This window comes from Phaethon aethereus, assembly GCF_964289735.1.
Source record: "Phaethon aethereus genome assembly, chromosome: 5".
NCBI classification, from domain to species: Eukaryota; Metazoa; Chordata; class Aves; order Phaethontiformes; family Phaethontidae; genus Phaethon; species Phaethon aethereus.
The window spans coordinates 46,853,227-46,872,731 of NC_138579.1; the positions used below are offsets into that span (position 1 = coordinate 46,853,227).

The 19,505-nt window shown below is 41.7% G+C and overlaps 1 protein-coding gene across 1 annotated transcript in view; it reads right to left on the reverse strand.

The window, feature by feature from the left end:
• HSD17B12 (hydroxysteroid 17-beta dehydrogenase 12) overlaps positions 1–19,505 on the reverse strand; it is a gene marked incomplete at both ends in the record, with an annotated part of 94,608 nt that overhangs the window by 31,208 nt on the left and 43,895 nt on the right. Inside the window, 2 exon segments of the mRNA XM_082000176.1 lie at positions 773–837; positions 5,382–5,492. Of these exon segments, the coding sequence (XP_081856302.1) occupies positions 773–837; positions 5,382–5,492 (176 nt within the window).

Genomic DNA, 19,505 nt, shown 5'->3' on the forward strand with positions numbered 1-19,505 from the left:
TATTTGCAATATTATGAACTTCAATAAATTCTGATAGTTTAGACGTATTCATAAGTAAGTGTCTGTATTTTGCTCTTCACCATTTCATAACAAGTGTTTTAATGACTTGAAGTTTATTCATCAGGTAAAAAAAAATATTGGGTTTTTTTTGCTAAATATTATGAAGCTTATTTGAAGGTGAACCAAAAACCAGATACATTTATCGATACTTAAGCAGAAAACACAGAACCACAGTGGATACAGTGAGCTACAGGGGTTTTGGAAACAAAAATCATGCACCCCTGAAATTGCTCATAATCAGAGTTTTCAACGTATCCAATTGCAAACAAGATTGTCCCTACATTATGAACTGTCCAAAGCAGTCATATTTAAGTTTCATAACAGCTTCCATTCATAAAGTTGCTTGCATCCCTTCCCTTCAGTCACTTAAGAACTTCCCTCCCCAAGCTACAGCTGTTCAGGAACAACAGCCAGATGAGACCACGGACAGGAGTGGAATTCAGATTTTGAGCCCAGAGCATCTGTCTGAAATAGAAATATAAAATGAAGAAGCAGGGAAGAGAATGTAAAAAACACAACACAGAAAACTGAGACTGCCATCATCTGAATTGTGCTATGTTGCTTATGTAAATGCCAGCTTTTTGAACCCTTAATTCTAGTCAGAAAACCTTGTTAGGTGGGTACCTTAACCAAACCTAAGTAATTTTCCCATATCCGTTAAGCATTTAGTGCTAACAATCAGAACACTATAAGGTACCACAAAAGCACTTACCTTATCTAGGTCTGGAACATCAAGGAAATATTCAGGATAAACGTATGAAATTCCCACATTGTTGACTGAAACAAAAGCAGGAAGTTTTAATTAGATCGCTTGGGTGCCATCTGATTTCTCATGCTCTGATTAATGACAATTTTCAAGCAATACTCTTAAAATATTGCATTTAAGACGTTCTAACCCCTTTAGCCAAGTTTCCTTAACTGTAATTATACTTCTACACACATAAGTGTGCCGTGAGAGTGAACACACAAACCATTTTAAACCTTCAAATGTTAAATCTCCAATTTTTTAAAAGCTGGCATGTTTAGCACATCGTACCCATCTCCCACCGCTTTTCACAGCGCAGGAGAAGAACGGTTCCTCTTTCAGAAATGTCAGCGCACGCTGTACAAGTGCACGAGTGACATCGCTGCAACACAGAGTCCTGCAACCCTGCAGGAACGGAGCTTCAAGCCAAAGCAAAGCTCTCAGTGCCTGGCAGGACATTCAGTGAAACTGTTCAACGTCATCTTTGTTTGTTTCAATAAAGAAATGTGAAGTGAAACAAAATACAAAAAAAAAAAAAAAAAAAAAAAAAAAATCAATCTTCTGGCACGTCTCCCCTGTACTTCTCTAGCCAGGCACTGCCTCCCCCGGGCGTCCCGAGGGCTGCAGATCAGCGATTGCTTCGGGACACGCACCACGGGCCTCCTCAGCCTCGGATTCTGGCCGAGATAAGCGGCGGGCCCGGGGAGCGGGCCCGGGGAGCGGGCCCGGGGAGCGGGCCCGGGGAGCGGGCCCGGGGAGCGGGCCCGGGGAGCGGGCCCGGGGAGCGGGCCCGGGGAGCGGGCCCGGGGAGCGGGCCCGGGGAGCGGGCCCGGGGAGGGAGGCCTCGCAGTGGGTCGGGGTGAGCTCCCTGCACCGAGCAGCCTCTGCAAAATCTTTCCCCGTTGGCAGCATTTAAAATTAACCAAGAGAATGTACTAATTAAACCTCTTTTTTTCTATGCTTCAGACTGGCAAGGTTTTATTCTCAGGTGCAAAGCCAATACCCCTTCTCAAATCCCAACACAAGTAGGGGAAAACCTCTAATACCCTTAGAAAAGGGCTCTGCAGCCTCGGTTGCCTCAAACTTCACAAAGCATATTGACATGGAGACAAAAAAAAAAAAAAGCAAGTAAATGGGATCTCCGTTTCCTAAGTATCTGTTGTTCATCTTACGCAAGTGAATCGTGTGACACTGGGTTGCTGTGGCAACATTTTACATTCATATAGTGTCTTACACCCCAGAGAGTCCCGAATGCTATGTGCCCGACTGTGCACCTCCAGGGCAGGAGCCTACACAGGGGTAAGAAACACCATCAAAAGGCACCAATGCCTTTTTTTTTTTTTAAATAGCCCCTACACCTGTGCCAAAAGCTGTCATTTTAACATCCAATCTAAAAAGAGACTTGATGCAGGATATACAGGAAACACGCAGCAGAGATTCTGGCAAAGTGCACAAGCTTCATTCAGAGATTCCCTCAAACAACAGCCCCAGTCCAGATCTTTGTGTATTTATGGAAACCCTCAGTTCATTACTCATGTTGTGCATTTCAAATTCTTAACTTTTAGCTAACCTTTAAAAAAATACAGGAATTGAGAACAGGGAGTTGGCAAATTCCGAGCAGACATTTGCTGTATTTAGAAAGAAAAGTTTTGAAAGGAAGAAGGTCCAACCCTGCTATTGCCAGAGTGAGCCAAATTTTTTCTTTTTTTCATGCTAAAATAAACTATTTTTCAGTCCATCTCTCTGGAAAGGATTTGGCTATGAACTGTGGCAGGGTTTTGGGACTAACCTTGATTATTCTCTCCAAATTTAGAATATGTATATGATTCATGCTACAGCGACAGTCGCACAAAATTCACACCCCTTACTGCAGACTGGGTCCCAGATATGTACCCTTGCACTTTCAGCAATCATTTTCTACCAGGTCATAATTTTGCTGCAGTTTGGAACAGAATAAGCAAAAAAAAAAATTGCATTTTCAGTTTGTACAGGCATATTTTACCTAGAGAAATCTGGATAACAATAGGGTCAGATACTGTCCAGCTCAAACTCCTTCTGAGAATCACAGCGATTTAAGAACAGCAAAAGAAAGATTTCCCACCTCTGCTTGTTTAACATATTGCTGTAGCTAGCACATGTTCGAAGTCACTGACAGACGCTGTTTTGAACACACAGCAAAACATTATGCAAACTCTTTTAGCCTTCGTATGTGGGTGAGAAGAAGCTTCCAAATAAGAAGTTTACAAGGACTTCAATCTGTAAGTACTTTAGTTAGACGCTGTGCAACTACACAATCAGAAGCTCAATCTTCAACAGTGTTATGTGGAGACTCCCGTGTCTCTAAGTATAAGGCGAAAGAAATAATCAACATCGATCACTGGCAACTATGCTCTGCTACCAGCGCTTCTCCTACTTACCGTTCCAGATGACACCTGAAAGAAGAAAATACACTGAAACCTACGAATTCATCCCTTATGGCTGTTCTCATTTAAACCTGTGTATCCCCCCACACAAACATGAAAAATGCAGATCTGCAAAAGCTATATTCCGGATTGCAACAAATGCTACAGAATTTAAAATATAAGGTACTAAAACATGAAATTAAATGCCATAAAAAAATTAAGATATGGTCTTTCTGGAGTAGCCATCATCCGTGTTGAAAAATTGTAGTGGCAAGTGGTTTCTATTAATACAGCTATATCTGGAGAAAAGAAAAAAACCTACATATCATATAATCTGATGAGCCCAAGCGTGAGATCTACTAAAACTGCTAGTGATTATTTAGGAAAGAGATTTCTGTAAACCTGCACTGGCAATGGCTGCAAGAAAAAAAGCAGAGGAACTCAGCTAGAGAAAACAGAACTCTAGAGCATTTAGTTGCTGGTTTTACCATGGTTTTAGTCAAGGTGCTCTCACAAATAAAAGCAAGAACCAGGCTCTGTTTGAGGAACATGCTTGTTTTCCTGTAATAAGCTTACACAAAATTTGAGACACAAATGCTGCTTTAGTGCCCACTTTCAGCAAAGCCATAAAGAGTCAGATTTTCATGGTTTCATGCATCACCATAACCTTATCGCAGCCTAAGAAACAATAAAAACTATTCTAGTGTGGACATGTACCTCCCACACTAAAAAGGTTTGCTGGTGTTTTGAGACATTTAAGGGATACACTATTCTGCAGCAATTGCTACGTGACAAGCAGCTTACAAGCCTTACAGTCCCTGAGTTGATTTTGACAGGACAGATTAGTACAGACATTAATTTTAATCTTCAAAGTTTCTTTGGAACTTATTTCCTTCAGAAATGAGAAACAAGGCATCCACAGCTTTGGCACAACTACCCTTTCCACCAAACACATTGTGGACAGTTGTAGTTACTCCAATGGATTTGAATTTTTATAGCAATTAAATACTGGATGTCATGAATTGCATGTACTCAAATTTGTCAGAGGTAGTAGGGAACATTCTGGGCTTTATCCTTTAATGTTATTTTTTAATTGAGCTTTTATATACACAATTTTCTTGGGCATTATTTGCAGACGTCATATGACAAGATTCACCTATTAGCAACAAAGTTCACATAGTATTTCAACATGTGTGTAACACTTATTTTGAAATACACTGTTTAAAAAAACAGTTCTAGCTCCAATTACTGCACTTCAGGTTAGTAAAATGAATTTTGTAGCAAGAAGTACTTTATCAGATGACATATACCAGTAGATATCTCAGCTATGTGACTTTATAAAATTTCATGCCTTATGTTTAACCGTCACAGGTTCTCATCCCCTTATTGAATAACCACAGAAATACAGGATATGCACAGGTATATGTGCTTCTAAGGAAAGAAGCAGAAAACTGATAATAAATTCTCTTTACACCACCGTTCAGAAAAGACCCAGGTAAACTGCTGTTGTGTTTAAACTCTTCCTAACGTGTGATAAACACCTTCTTGAAATCACCTCAGTTCTACATTCGACAAAGTAACTGGACAGATCACCTTGGTTTTTTTCCAAGGACTACCACACCACCTACACTCCTGCAATATCACAAACCTTACTCAAGCATATCATGTTGTTGCCAGCAAAAGAAACGCAGCTTATCAACATGACCAGAGCACACTTAAACTTCTGAAGTGGGAGCCAGTTACTTGATGCTATATTGTAATGATTAAATTTCAACAGCTCTATAATTAAAAATTAACCGTTCTCCCACAGGGCTCTACTGCTAAGGTGAATCTAAGTATCTGGAGCTCGCTTCAGTTCTAAGATGGCATCAGGTGAAGTCACTGTGCACGCAGCCATAAGCTAAAGAGCCTTTAGCAATCATAGGATAACACATCGAAAACATTCAATAAGCATCACAAATTCCTACAATGTAGGCACACATGCAAGCGCCATCTCACGTACGGTATCAACAGGAAGCTAAAATAACATATTGAGCATGCAGCCACATAGTTTTAGTCTGGCAAATATTAACTTTTGTGAATTGGTTTCCATAAACTTCAATACGGGAAAAAGTTAGCAGGCATGTCAAGACGAAACACCACTATGAAAGATTTTTGAAAGATCAGATACAAACCTAAAACACCGATCTCCAGGCCTTCCAATGCCACTTTGATTCTGCTGTAAATATCTCCTCTCTCTCCAAAGTCTGCCACAATGATTTTTGTTTCCACTTTGTACTTCTCTCCTAGGAAAAAAAAGTTTTTAAAATTAAGCTTGAGATACTTGAATTACCATTCAGATATTAAGAATAGATCAGTTATTATGGTGTTACAAAACATTATTTTAAGTAGCTAATACTAGACATTAGCATTTTCACCTCTGCAACAGGAATCCTTGAATTTTAACGTAACTTGCACAAGAAGTTTGTGACATTAAGCTACTTCTGGTAAGAACATAAATCCTCAAATGATTGAGCACATTTTGTTTGTAAGTGACGCTGAAGATGGCAAGAAAACAAATTATACAGGTTTGCACAGAATCAAAAAAATGCAGAAATCTGAAGACGCGTGTACACAACAGCGTTCAAGTACAACTTGACAAGAACACTTTTTACCAGCTTAAGCCAAATGCTAAACGAGTTGCTTCAGATCAAGCAAAACAATTCTTTATTGCCCTCCGTTTCCATTCTCACTTCTGGTGCCATAAAACTTTTTGAATATTTAGTATTTTGAACACAAATCAAACAGGGAACATGTGGGTGAACAAGAAGAGCAGAGCTTCAAGTTTAATCATTCCAAAACTGTTCTGACATGCTGTCATCCTCATCTTTAACAGAACAGGAAAAATACACGTGGCCAACTACATTTTGAAATAGAAAAAGAAATCAAGTATTAAGAATACTTCATATAAAAAACAATTCTGCTTCCATCAAGCTAAATTAATCCCACTAAATTAAAATCAGTACAATGTCCTCTCAGACTTCAAAAGAGCAGAACAGTAGCTTAACGTCGCAGCATCTCTGCGTTTTGCTGCACCTGACTCCCATCCTCACATTCCTTAGGGAACCTGCATACAGCTTGAGAAAGATTTGCCCCCAGAGCCATTCATAAAAGCAGTGCCATGTTAAAGGAAAAAGAATCATTCACAAAAAGATTAGAAGCAGCCAGATTCCCATGATGCTCCTTCCCATTCAAGGGAAAGCCGCGACTCCCATGATCCTGCTGTCCATTCATGGAGAATCATGAATCTACTGAACTCACTAGTTTGCTGGCTGCCTCCCCTCCCCCCCCGACAATATCCCTAATGGCAGATGAAATTATTTCTCCTCCTTTTCCCTCCCCCCACCCTCAACCTCTTCATCTCTCCTGAACAGCTGCATTGTTTAAAAATCCCCTGAGAGATGTTGCTATGTCAAATGACAACGTAAATAGCATTAAGTCCCTACTGCAGCAGCAGTCTTGTGATCGCGTCAGAAGAAAATCAAGTTCAATGTTGGGGGGGGAGGGGGGGGTCGGAACAATCTATTTTTGAACACAGCTGTTCTAATATTTAGCACACACGTTCGAGTTCTTACAGGACACTGAATTAAAGGCAGCGTTTGAGGCACACCTAATATGTGCAAGTGGACTGGGTGGGCAAAGCCCAAGCTGCACGCTTCTACACAAATGCCATTTTAAACTCGTTTGCGGGATCTGCATCTGTCTTCACTGCCACTCAGATGCCTCATGAAGCATGAGTTGTTTAAAGGGCCCAAATACCACCCACACAAATTTGCTCAGTTGGTATTGGCCCTTTTACACTAAACGCTCTTCATTAGGATTGTTACTGACCTATCTTCAAAGCCTTTTGAAATCACTACAGGGATACTGAGAGGATGAGGAAAGGAAAAAAGAAATTTGAAAGTCATACTGTAAATAGAAAAAAAAGAGTCCTCACACCACTGTTCATATAAGACCCTTCTTCAAGTCTTTAGGAAATTACCAAAGAGCCATTACATTTAAGGTAGTTAAGCAATACACCTACAAAGGCACCCAGCACCCTTTGCAGATGAGGGTGGGTAGTACAGTGTATAAAAACATATGAAAAGTCAAAGACTGCCTGCTGGTACGGCCAGAGGACACAGTCTTTGTGCGGTTGCTCACTGCAAACGTGAGGCTGTCTTGCACGAAACCCTCCCTCCCCATTTCACGCCAGCGTTCGGTCCAGGTGTCCTGTAACTTCTGCCTACCCCACGCTCTGCCCCAGAACCTGCGACAGGTGGGATGATCCACTACTTCACAGAAAAGACTAGTCGGTACACCTGATAAAATGGTTCCGTGTCAAACGACAATGCCAACAGCATTAAGCCACTTCTGCGTAAGCTCATCCTAGTAGTCAGAGCACAAGGTACAGAGGAGAACAGGTGTGCTCTGCTCTGTATGAACAATGGAAAAGGGAATTTCCTTGATTTTAAGGAGGATTAAGATGTTCTTAAACAGATGGGCTAGAAGAGAGTAGCTCACGTCCTTGTTTTATCTGCCAAAAAGACTCTGAGATGTAGTGTAATAGAGAAAGAAGCAGGCAGGCTGTGTCCTAAGCCAGGATATCGAGCAGTGACTGGGCTTTTGCTGTTCGAGAAACCCTGCAACTCCTTAAAGGAGCTTTCAGCTTGAAGACTATGTGGTACTTGGGAGCCACAGGGAACAAAAGAAGGGTATCAAACCTGTTTTTACAGTCAGCAACTACAGAAAGAGCTGATATTATCTGCCAACATGTCTAGCATTCCTGATAATACGACAGGTGAATCTGATGTTTTGTCTTTGGAAACAGTACTTCAAATGCTTCTTAGCAAGGGACTGAATATTACACCACTACATTATTAATAGTTGTGGGGACAGAATATTACACCACCACGTTATCAATAGTTCTGCAGCAGTCAGTCATCACCTATACTCATAGGTCTGAAGGATGGGAAAGGAAGTTCAGCAGACCTCCTTCACATTTTTCAACGCTAAGACACCAGTGTTTTAATCATCTCATTTACTAAAAATCTCAGGTGAGATCAGTATTGACCCTACAAATAAGTTTTAACCTAAACTTGCACATGTCCAGCTAATTTACAGGACTCGTATGACCTTAGCCAAGACTTCTGGTAACTTAGCAAGAGACCAGCTATGCACAACAGTATCCTAGCAATCTAATGAAAGCAGACATAATCATCTGCAACCACACCATCATTTGAGAAATAGTTGTTTACCATAAACAAAGCCTCGACAAAACATCTTCACAGCTGTGGGAAGGCTGAACAAACCAATCGTCCTAATGGTGATAGAGCAGGATGGTACAAATGTTGTACAAGACAAATGTTGTATCATCTACAAATGTGAACTTTTGTAGAAGATACTGGGATGGACTCTTTCAAACATCCAGACAGCAAACCAAGAACACATTCGAACCACAGAGGCATAGGCATCTCCTAGGCCAATACCTGTAGAAAAATAGTTGTCATGCAAGCAAAGGCAGTATAAAAAAAAAATATATATTAAGAGGGGAACATAATATAACTGAAAAAAGTGCCACTTTTTGCACAGGTGGTAAAGAACTGACCTCCTGAGGAGTGTTCCCATGCTACGCATTCCCGGACAGTACAGGATGAGATGGTCTGGAAACAAATTGGCTAGTTGACCACATCCTTCATATACACACCATCACAAATACAAATGCTTTTATGGATAATCCCTTGAAGAAAACACTACCTTTGGTATTCTCAGAAAGAGGACTCCAAATAGTGTCTCAAACATGGTTAAGGTGCCACTGTTCAAATTAAGCATAAAGACATTTAAGCAGTCATTTCAGGTCTGTCCAGAGGCCCACCTATGGAAGTATTTGGTATTCTGTAGCAGATAAAGAAAAATGGTATAAAGAATAAGGAAAGTACACAGTAATGTTTCCTCAGTTTACTACCCCAAGCTCCAACAGTTTCTTGTTCAGAAACATCCTGAGCTACATGCCTACCCTGATGGTCTTCAGCCAATTCTTCCTACATCTTTTTGCCCAGTCACTATAAAACCTTACACATAGTCAGCACCCACACCACCTCACTGCCACCATGTTTTTTGCTTCAGAACCTGCCAAGAGCAGAACTGACCAAATTTCAAATTGTTATGCCTGGATCTATTCCGATTGCTCCGTCTGATATTAGGTTTTTGAACTGCGATCTCCTCTTCCTCATACCTCATAACAATAATTTTTCTTCCCCATTCCTGTTACTATGCATTGGTTGATACTGCACTGACATTTGGTTGCTTACATTGAAGAGGTAACTTAATTTCATTACTTCTCAATTTTGAGCCAGAGGGCATTAAGATGTTAATATTTACCTTTTTTCATGTCCCTCTTTTCAGTTTCCTGTGCATGTCACACTTCCCCTATGCATCTTCTAGGTTTTCCAGAATTTGAACCTGCCCCCTTCAGCTTTTACAAATCTTACCATATTGAATTTCACAAGCACAAGGAAGGTAGAATGGAGACAGCAAAAACAAAAGCCATGTCTATCCCCCACCTTCTTTCTAAGGGATCTCCACTATGATAAGCTTTCAAACACACTCACGCTTTGAAAATTATTGCATTATATCATGTGTCCAGATCTCACTAATCTTCCCGAACTCTTGTTTTTAATTTTTATACAGACGTTGTCTAACGTTCATGGAAGTGCTTGCAAACATACTTTATTAGAGACTCAGTTTGACATTTTAAAATCAGAAACTAAATGGTCACGTTCAGGATGTTTATTAAAACGATGCTCACGTATTCATACATGACTTAAGTCATCAATAGTTTACAGAAAAAGAATACCTACTCTTACACAGATGTGATGTTAGCATTTACTTACAAATACAAGAACAAAGGCTGCCAAAGAGCAGATAAAGCCTAAAAGGCCCAGAGGAGAGGCCCAGTTCTACCTTTGGATGGAAACTACCTCCAGATGTCAAATGAAGTTAGTTTGAAGGCAGCAAGATAAGTGAAAGATGCCGCAGCACTAAGGGGGGGCGGCGAAAGTAATACTCAAGGAAGACAAACTGATGGAGCTGGAAACCATGCACTTCAGCAAGCAGGCAGCCATGGAACAGGCACAACTGAGGCAGCAGAGAACTGAAGACAGAAAGGTAGAGAAAGGACAACTCGGTGGCAGCAAGGACACCAGCACTGTCCCAAGAAGCAGCCAAAAAGACACAACACTTACCTGTTTTCTCATCTATAAGATGGTTAGTTACAGCCTCACTAGGTGAAGCAAAAGCTTAATTAACTCGGAAGGCCAGAGAGATGTCTGACTTACAGGAAATGCATCCAGTGTCTTGCTACACAAGGAAAACACTAATCTAAATGATCAGGCAAACTAGGGCACACCTTTGCTACTAAGAAGATTCAGGTGCAAAATAGCACCACATTACCTAGAACACCAGAAAAAGGATCACACTGGTATTAAAAAAAAGTGGAAAGTTAGAAACTACAGTAAGCTACATCCTAAATAAAGACTAATAAAGAATTGTGAAGTGGCTAGGAGGTGTCTTCTAATTTTTTTTTTTTTTTTTGGAAGCTTGCAAATAGTTCAAAGCAGCAGCCCCTCTAAATTGAAATTGTGGTTGACAGGCTAAGAAAATGCTAAGGAAGTGAAGTTTTCAGACACAGATAAACTGCACTTGAAAAAAGATTCCCCCTGCAGAGTAACCTCATTTACTTAGGTGCAGAAGCGGACAGACATTAGGCTGATGGTCAGGAGAAGCAGCTCAGTTTACCTGACAGAAGCAGTGTCAGTGTTGAAGGGGTCTGTGGTACAAAGTCTTGCTGGGAAACAGTAAAACCAGATAATCACCATCCCTAATAACAGTAGTACTTGCACCACCTGTTTCAAAGCAGTTAGCTACAGCAGCTTGAATTTGCACCAAGTATGGTGAAACAAATCCAGTCAACTTTGCAACGGAGAGGTTAGGATACACAGCCCACACTGTGAGCAGCTACTGGGAACAGTTACTTCAAGCTCAGGGGAAGTACATTAAAGACCTCTTGGTTGAACTGAAGCAATCTCATCACTTTACATTCAAAGCCTCATATAAATATTGCCATCGCAGTGACATGGTATAAAGCAACTGCTTGCAAAAACAAACAAACAAAAAAAACCCCAAACAAACAAAAAAAGTAAGTCTCACTTGGTCTTTAGCTTCAGGATGGCCAGAGATGCAAGTGAAGCAGTAGAAAAATAGCTCTCCATTCTTCATGATACAGGAGGGGAAAAATTTAAGTAAGGAGATTCAACGACGTTCACAAATAAAGATGTCACCTTTCCAGTATCACTGCAGTGGCTAAACTCACCCTAATCCAGTACACAGTCTCCAGAAAGACAGCTTGTAACCCTTCAATAAAGGGTAAGATGCTGAGAGATGAAAGCAAAACATGAAAACCTCCTGCTTTTTAGTGCTGCATCTATGCAGGGCAGAGATGAAGAATTTAAGACTATAGAAGTGGCTGCAGAGAGCTCTACAAAGTCTTTGGGTTTTTTTAAAGGAGAGCCATCCATTTTGGGAACGTATCCAATTTGGGACTTTCAGAGTTCACAGAAGTAGCATACTGAGTGTCATGTATGGATAGAATCTGTTTTCCAGAAGGACCACATACTTTCAGACTGGTGATAGTAGATTGTTATTACACACTGATATTATTCACAATACAGAAGCATGTTAAAATCAGCTGGGTATAACAAGAGCTAGCTTTTCTTGATTGTTTTGTAGGGACTTAAGAATGCAAGGAATGAGCTCTGCCTTCCAGGAGAATAGAGAACAGCTGTTAATCACAGTTCTAAGTTACTCAGTAAAGTCCAAGATATTGAGAAAGATGTGTAAAATGAGATGCAAATCTCCTCCTTCCTCCCTGCCCCCCATATCAGCCACAGTGAAATACAGAATTACCAGAGGAGCGTATGGACACTTATGAGTAAAAAGAGCAGAAACCCTGGAGAACTAGAAATATTCTTCAGGAATCAGATCCCAGTAGCACAGGCAACCAATGGAGAAGAGGCGACCTAGAGCAAAATCTCTGGACTCTCACTACATGCATTTTACTTACGTTTCAATTACTAAGTCCACAGACAAACTGAATACCTAGAAGACTAGGCTTTCTGACGGGATGAGAGTTCCCACTTGTGTAGCTGTATTGGTCCTTGTCCCAAATGATGGATCATGCTTCTCACTGCTGTGAAAGAGGAAATGAGAGAGACCAAGACCTGGAGAGAGCAGCACAGAAGATAAGGGAGGGTCAGTGCTGAACCCTCATCCAGAAGGATGCTGCACAGCAGAGACCCCATGCAATAGAACGCAAGTGTTCAGAAGGGGAGCAGATGTGCAGCAACAGATACAGTAGGATTTTTACTACAATATGTAAGTTATAGACATTTTTATAAAACTCTGAAGCAGAGTATTTGTAACCTAAGGAATAACAAAAATTGAAGTAAGTTGTAGCTAAAAGAAAGCTCTTTTGCAAACCAGGTGCACACAGAAGTCTCCAGGTAGGCATGCTATACTCTTCTCAGTTTCTGCATAGCATAAGATGATGCCTACCTACAATTTAACAGAACTTGCTATGTTTCAACACATTTTTAAGAACATGTGCATATGCACATTTGGCCAAGCATTAACAGAATCACAGAATCACTAAGGTTGGAAAAGACCTTTAAGATCATCAAGTCCTACCATCAACCCAACACCACCATGCCCACTAAACCATGTCTCCAAGTGCCACGTCCACACGTTTTTTGAACACTACCACTGATGGTGACTCCACCACCTCCTGCCTAGGGGCAGCCTGCTCCAAGGCTTGACCACTCTCTCCGTAAATAAATTTTTCCTAACATACAGTCTAAACCTCCCCTGGCACAACTTGAGGCCATTTCCTCTCATCCTATCGCTAGTTACTTGGGAGAAGAGACCAACACCCATCTCATGACAACCCCCTTTCAGGTAGTTGTAGAGAGCAATAAGGTCTCTCCTCAGCCTCCTCTTCTCCAGACTAAACAACCCCAGTTCCCTCAGCTGTTCCTCATAAGACTTGTTCTCCAGACTCCTCACCAGCTTCGTTGCCCTTCTCTGGACACACTCAAGCACCTCAACGTCCTTCTTGTAGTGAGGGGCCCAAAACTGAACACAGGATTCGAGGTGTGGCCTCACCAGTGCCAAGTAAAGGGGCACAATCACTTTCCTACTCCTGCTGGCCACACGATTCCTGATACAGGCCAGGAGGCTGTTGGCCTTCTTGGTCACCTGGGCACACTGCTGGCTCATGTTCAGCCAGCTGTCAACCAGCACCCCCAGGTCCTTTTCCACCGGGCAGCTCTCCAGCCACTCCTCCCCAAGCCTGTAGCGTTGCATGGGGTTGTTGTGACCCAAGTGCAGGACCCGGCACTTGGCCTTGTTCAACCTCATACAAATGACCTCAGTCCATTGATCCAGCCTGTCCAGATCCCTCTGCAGAGTCCTCCCTGCCCTCGAGCAGATCAACACTCCCACCCAACTTGGTGTCATCTGCAAACTTACTGATGGAGCACTCAATCCCCTCATCCACATCATCAATAAAGATATTAAACAAGACCAGCAGCAAAACCGAGCCCTGGGGAACACCGCTTGTGACCGGCCGCCAACTGGATTTAACTCCATTCACCACAACTCTCAGGGCTGGGCCATCCAGGGAAGAGTACACCCGTCTAAGCCATGAGCCGCCAGTTTCTCCAGCAAAATGCTGTGGGAGACAGCGTCAAAGGCTTTACTGAAGTCCAGGTAGACACATCCACAGCCTTTCCCTCATCCAGTAGTTGTCCCTTGCTTGGCCTGCACATGCCCTGTGAGCGCCCTCCAGATGAACCTCTCCATAACTCCCCCCCATACCAAGGTCAGGCTGACAGCCCTGTAGATCCCCAGATCCTCCTTCCGGCCTTTCTTGTAGATGTTCGTCACATTGGCAAGCCTCCAGTCACCTGGGACCTTCCCTGTTAACCATGACTGCTGATAAATGATGGAGAATGGCTTGGCAAGCTCCTCCACCAGCACTCTCAGCACTTCTGGGTGGATCCCCTCAGGCCCCATAGACCTGTGAGTGTCCAGGTGGCTTAGCAGGTCCTTAACTGCTTCCTCCTGGATTATGGGGAGTTTATTCTGCTCTCCATCCCTGTCTTCCAGCTCAGGGGGCTGAATACCCTGAGGATAACTGGTCTGACTATTGAAGACTGAGGCAAAGAAGTCATTAAGTACCTCAGCCTTTTTCTCATCCTTGGTGACAATGCTCCCCCCCCCCCCATCCAATAAGGGATGGAGATTCTTCTTGGCTCTCTTTTTGTTCTTAATATATTTGTAGAAACTTTTTTGATTGTCCCTTACGACCATGGCCAGATTGAGTTCTATCTGGGCTTTGACAAATAGGTTCAGATTCCTTTCGTTCAGCTACACATGCAACACTGCCAGGGAATTCCTTACATACTGCACCAGTTGCACATGTAATTTTATAGATATATAGCTTCCTTAAAAGTAGTGAATATTTTAAAAATCTAATCACATAGAACTATAGAATGGGTAAAAATGCCAGACCTCACTTAAAATGTTACAATTTTGTTAAACAGATTTAAGTTTCAATATGCACGCACATACACAAGTCAACTCTTCACTTCTCAGCTTTCAAAGACAACAAAGTAGAAGATGGATCTCTAAAGCCAAATTCACAAACCCTTCAGCCGCTGGGGACATTTAAGTTTCTAATGTGTATAAGTGGTACTGTTACTACAAAACATAGGAAGAAAACACGCTTTACTAATACTTGGCTCCATTTGCTCCTCTGGCTCCCATTACGTCAACACATACTACAGCTTCTAAGATACACTTACCAAGTCAGAAAAACATTTTTAGCAACACACAGGATCAATCAATATGCCCATTCACCCAAATATTATGCTCAACATTGTAAGTGTTCCTAAATCGAGCTTGTCCTAATTACAAAGCTAACGAAAAACACAGAATCAAGCAGCCTGTAAAAACAGCTGCAGAGGCTTGGCAGCCAGGGGGGCTGCACAGTCAAGTCATCGCAATGTTTCCAAACGCCGACGTTATTTCAGGCAGCAAGGCCAGCACAGCTCTGACGCTCACCACGCACACCCCAACTCCAGCACGCCGCCGCGGGGCTAGGCACGAGCGACCGCCACGCGCCGCGCATGCCGCCGTCCTGGTGCGGGGCAGGGGTCCCGCTCGCCGAGGAGAGCATCGTTTTGCCCTCGCGTGGTTTTCCTCATCACTACCTCAAAGTGTCTGCTATGGCCGGAGCTGCACGAAGAGTTTGTTAGGACGCAATCCCAAGCTGTTTCAAAGGCAAGCGCAACGTGAGGTGCATGTGACAGGCAGCATCTCAAACTCCCCTTCCCCTGACACCATTTTCAACCCCCTCCAGGGCTTTTTTTTGATATTCATTGGTGGTACTGCTTTTTACACAGCATGAAGAAAGCCATTTTTAATTTAGTAACTCATTTTAGGGAGGGCATATGGACCATTTGCAATACTTCCTGTATCATTTAGTTTTCCTTAATGTCATTATGAGTGCCTGATGTGACAACGTGTACACGATATGTATGTCACTTTTTGCAAATAAAAGTCTGAACCCTGCAGCCCTGTAATTATTAGAACAGTAATGATTTAAATACCTTTTTTTCCCCCTCCAGATTTAAGTTCAACAGAATGAATTCCAGAATGACCAGAAGTACTTAGTAAGAAGAATTAAAAGCGAAAGGTATCATAGTATGGATTAACAAAAAAATTGTGCCCTTACTCTCAAGTCACTTTCAGGACCTTGAAGTCAGTCACTCTACATGAATTAAAACAAATTTAAGAAGTGAAACAAACTTCTACCTTAATTCAGCATTATTTATGTCCCTCATAGCTTCATCTGCATTCAGCATCCACAGGAAAGTGTTTACTGTAGTCAAGAGACAGACACTTGAAAGTACAGTTTTCAGAGTTCTCCAAAGTGTTATTTGTAAGGGAAAATACATTAATTAGTCCACATCTAATGCACAAAGTAGTATAGTACCCAGCACTGGAAGCACTGCACATGCTTAGCGAATTACACAGCAAGCATACATGTATCCATTAGTTCCACCATTTTTTAAATTGTTTATTTTTCATAGTCATGGAAAATTTTTTTCTACAGAATTTGTTGTGAACAGCAAATCAACTGAGTTTTTTTCTCTATGAAGAGCTACTAACTAGCATTAATTATTTTTCACAACACAACATATTTCTGGGGGGGAAAAAAAAAAGCAATTATCACCATTTCCTCAGCAGAGAAGTCTATCAGGGATTTTTATAGCTTTGACAGGTAAAAAGGGCTTGGTATAACAGAACTCATCCTGCTAAAAAAGTCACAAGAGACTAACATATACATTCATAAAACAAAGTTGTAGAAGGACAACAGCACTGTTTGCATTATCCAGTCCTTTCCTTGTGCCAGAGAGACCATTCTTTGTACAACCTCTTAAAAGGCCTAATTTTAAGTCTCTCAGCAACAGAGCTTCCACCAATTGCCTTAAACCAGATTTGCAAAACAGACTTTCACTCAGTGAAAAAACAATCCAAAACAAGTTTTTCATGTAATATTCGGTTTATTTTACACTGCAAGTGATAAGCAATATATTGCAACTTTTGTGTTAACACGAAGGTGTTTAATGGCCCAGAGGCTAGCACAAGGGCTCTTGTTTTTGGCATCCACAAAAGCTTATGTTACAAATAGGTTGTTAGCAGAGACTGGCATTAAGTGTCTCTGCATTAGAGAAAATGCAACCTATTCCCCACCCAACTACTGCCAGGTAGAAGCAGCAGTGACCCTGAACGTCTGCAGGATGACAGGTTCCTGGTTCTTCAGTCCAGGTTTCAAAAGTACTAAGTCATCTGCCCCAGTGATCCAATTACCTAGCATGTAAAATATTAAGACTCAAGGCACCATTAAGTCCCAGAGTTAGTCCTGAACCTATAGACACAATATACAGAGTATCTGAGGTGTGGAAGAGAGTACCTCTGCTGTAGCTTATATTCAGAAAAGGAAACCCAAAGCACCTAATTCATATTTACATAACCTTTACACATTTCTTCCCTTGGACTTTATGGATTTACAAACTATCAACACAACAAATACTGCACAGAAGCACTCCGGCAGTGAGGTTCATAGCAAGCATTCTTCCAATCCTTCTTTCTGGAAGAGGCTAATTCAGTCTTGCCAGATGTGAAAAAGCACTGTCTGCTAGAACTTGCCAGATCGCTTACTCCTATGTGTAACCCATGACACCGACTGCTCATCTTTCTTTAACTGGTTTTCATCCTTAAAAGCAACTATGACAATGTGGTCTGTTACTCTGTATGCTGACAGCCGACATGCAAAGTCCTTTTGCAAGGACATCACTAGTGACCTGCAGAACATTCTACCCGTGGCTCATCCTACCTTGTTGCTGCCTCAAAACTCTTTAGGAGAGTGAAGTAGTCCTAGGACTGCATCCTGTAGCTTGCAGGACGTCTGTCAAGTGTTTCTCTCAAAGCATTCTGCTCAGTTTCTTCAAATTAATTGGGGCAAGATTTCACAAGAGAAGATGATAAAAGAGGGACTAAGGGAGGAAAAAAATCCAAACCACAGAAGCAGAATGCTTCTTAAAGAAAAAAAAGCGCCATTTAAAAATAAGCCCCTTTCCCAATTACTCTATGTCTTTTACATGCTCTGTTGACTGTATTTGGGTTCATCTATTTCATTTATTGACAAATTAATAAAAAATAATTTGGCTTGAATCCTCCATCAGCTCTCTACAGTATCTGACAACTGCTCCTTTAGTAAGTGACTGTCACCACTCACGGCAAAACGATGGGAACTCTCTTCACTTCATCCAAGGGAAACTTTCTTCAGAGATGAAAACCAAGAGTTCATTTTGAATCAAAGACCCTTACGTTACAGCTTTATGAGAAAGGTTACTTCAGTGCATCAAAACAAGTCCAAAATATTTAAAGCCATTTTGTCAAGTCCAAGAAATATAGGGGGTTTTCAAGTATGTCAAGCTGAACCTGGTTCAGATGATGGAAGGCTGCAAACACATTAATTTACCTTGAAATATATCACAAAAGGTCAAAATAACTGCCAGATTCAGTTAGTCTTCAAGTTAAGCTCAGGAAAGCGAACCTTGTCATTTCTGTACAAGTACAGTAAGAAGACGATGTCCCCTTCCTCACAGAGTTTGTCTGCACTTCAACCTCCTCCATTAAATGCAAACATTCTTACCTGCCAACTCCAAGATGCGAGGAGGATGTACCGGGGTGCAGGGGGGAGGAAATGCAAACGACAGGGCAGAGGTTAAGGGGCAAAGTGCTCCAAGGTAGCTGCGGCTGAGCATCCGCAGGGGACAGATTTGCCAGGGGGACACTGGCCATCTGTAGCAGTAGCTCACGGTAACAGCTGAGGCACAAGCACAGTGGTCAGCATCAGGTCTGCTTCGGAATGATCCCCGCTGTCTTGTTACCAAGAAAGCAAAAGACAGCTGTAAGACTCACCTGCCTAGGAAATGGAGAAAGAACATCTCTGGGTTTGGTCCCACGTCCCATTCCTTTCTTTTACTCGCACATCATGCCGGAGTAGGGAGAACACGATAGAACCCAAGTCTAAACCCATAGCTGTCGTGTTTACGACGTACCTGAAATCTTAGGGCTAGAAAGTAGCTTAAGATGAAACTACTACCACAACCAAGCAGCTTCAGGAACACTACACACTGAGCTCAGGAAGATTATTGGAAGTAAGTAGTCAGCTACACAGATTTTAATTGCAAAACCCTGTATTTTCTTAAAAGACAGACATGTAGCAGAATCAAATTGAAGTTTTGGATACTAGTTCTTAACAGTATTAAAGGCTTAAAAGACAATGTATTCCAGTTAAATGATAATTTGTGAGAAGACACTGGAAAAAAATTTGATTTTTATCAGTCCAAACAATTTCTTAGGAGCTAATATTATCACCTGGGTGTATGTAATACTAACAACGATGAACTTGAAAGCAGCAAATGAGAATTTACTTTAAAAAAAGTTTTGAATTATATAGTAACTGATGATAAACTCAAAATCTTCTGTGTTGCATTTATATGCACTTACCTACAAGTAAGGAGACACTTATGCTAGTAGGAACACTACTTGGCTACGACTGTTTTTTCTTGGCTCCCGCAGCACATGCA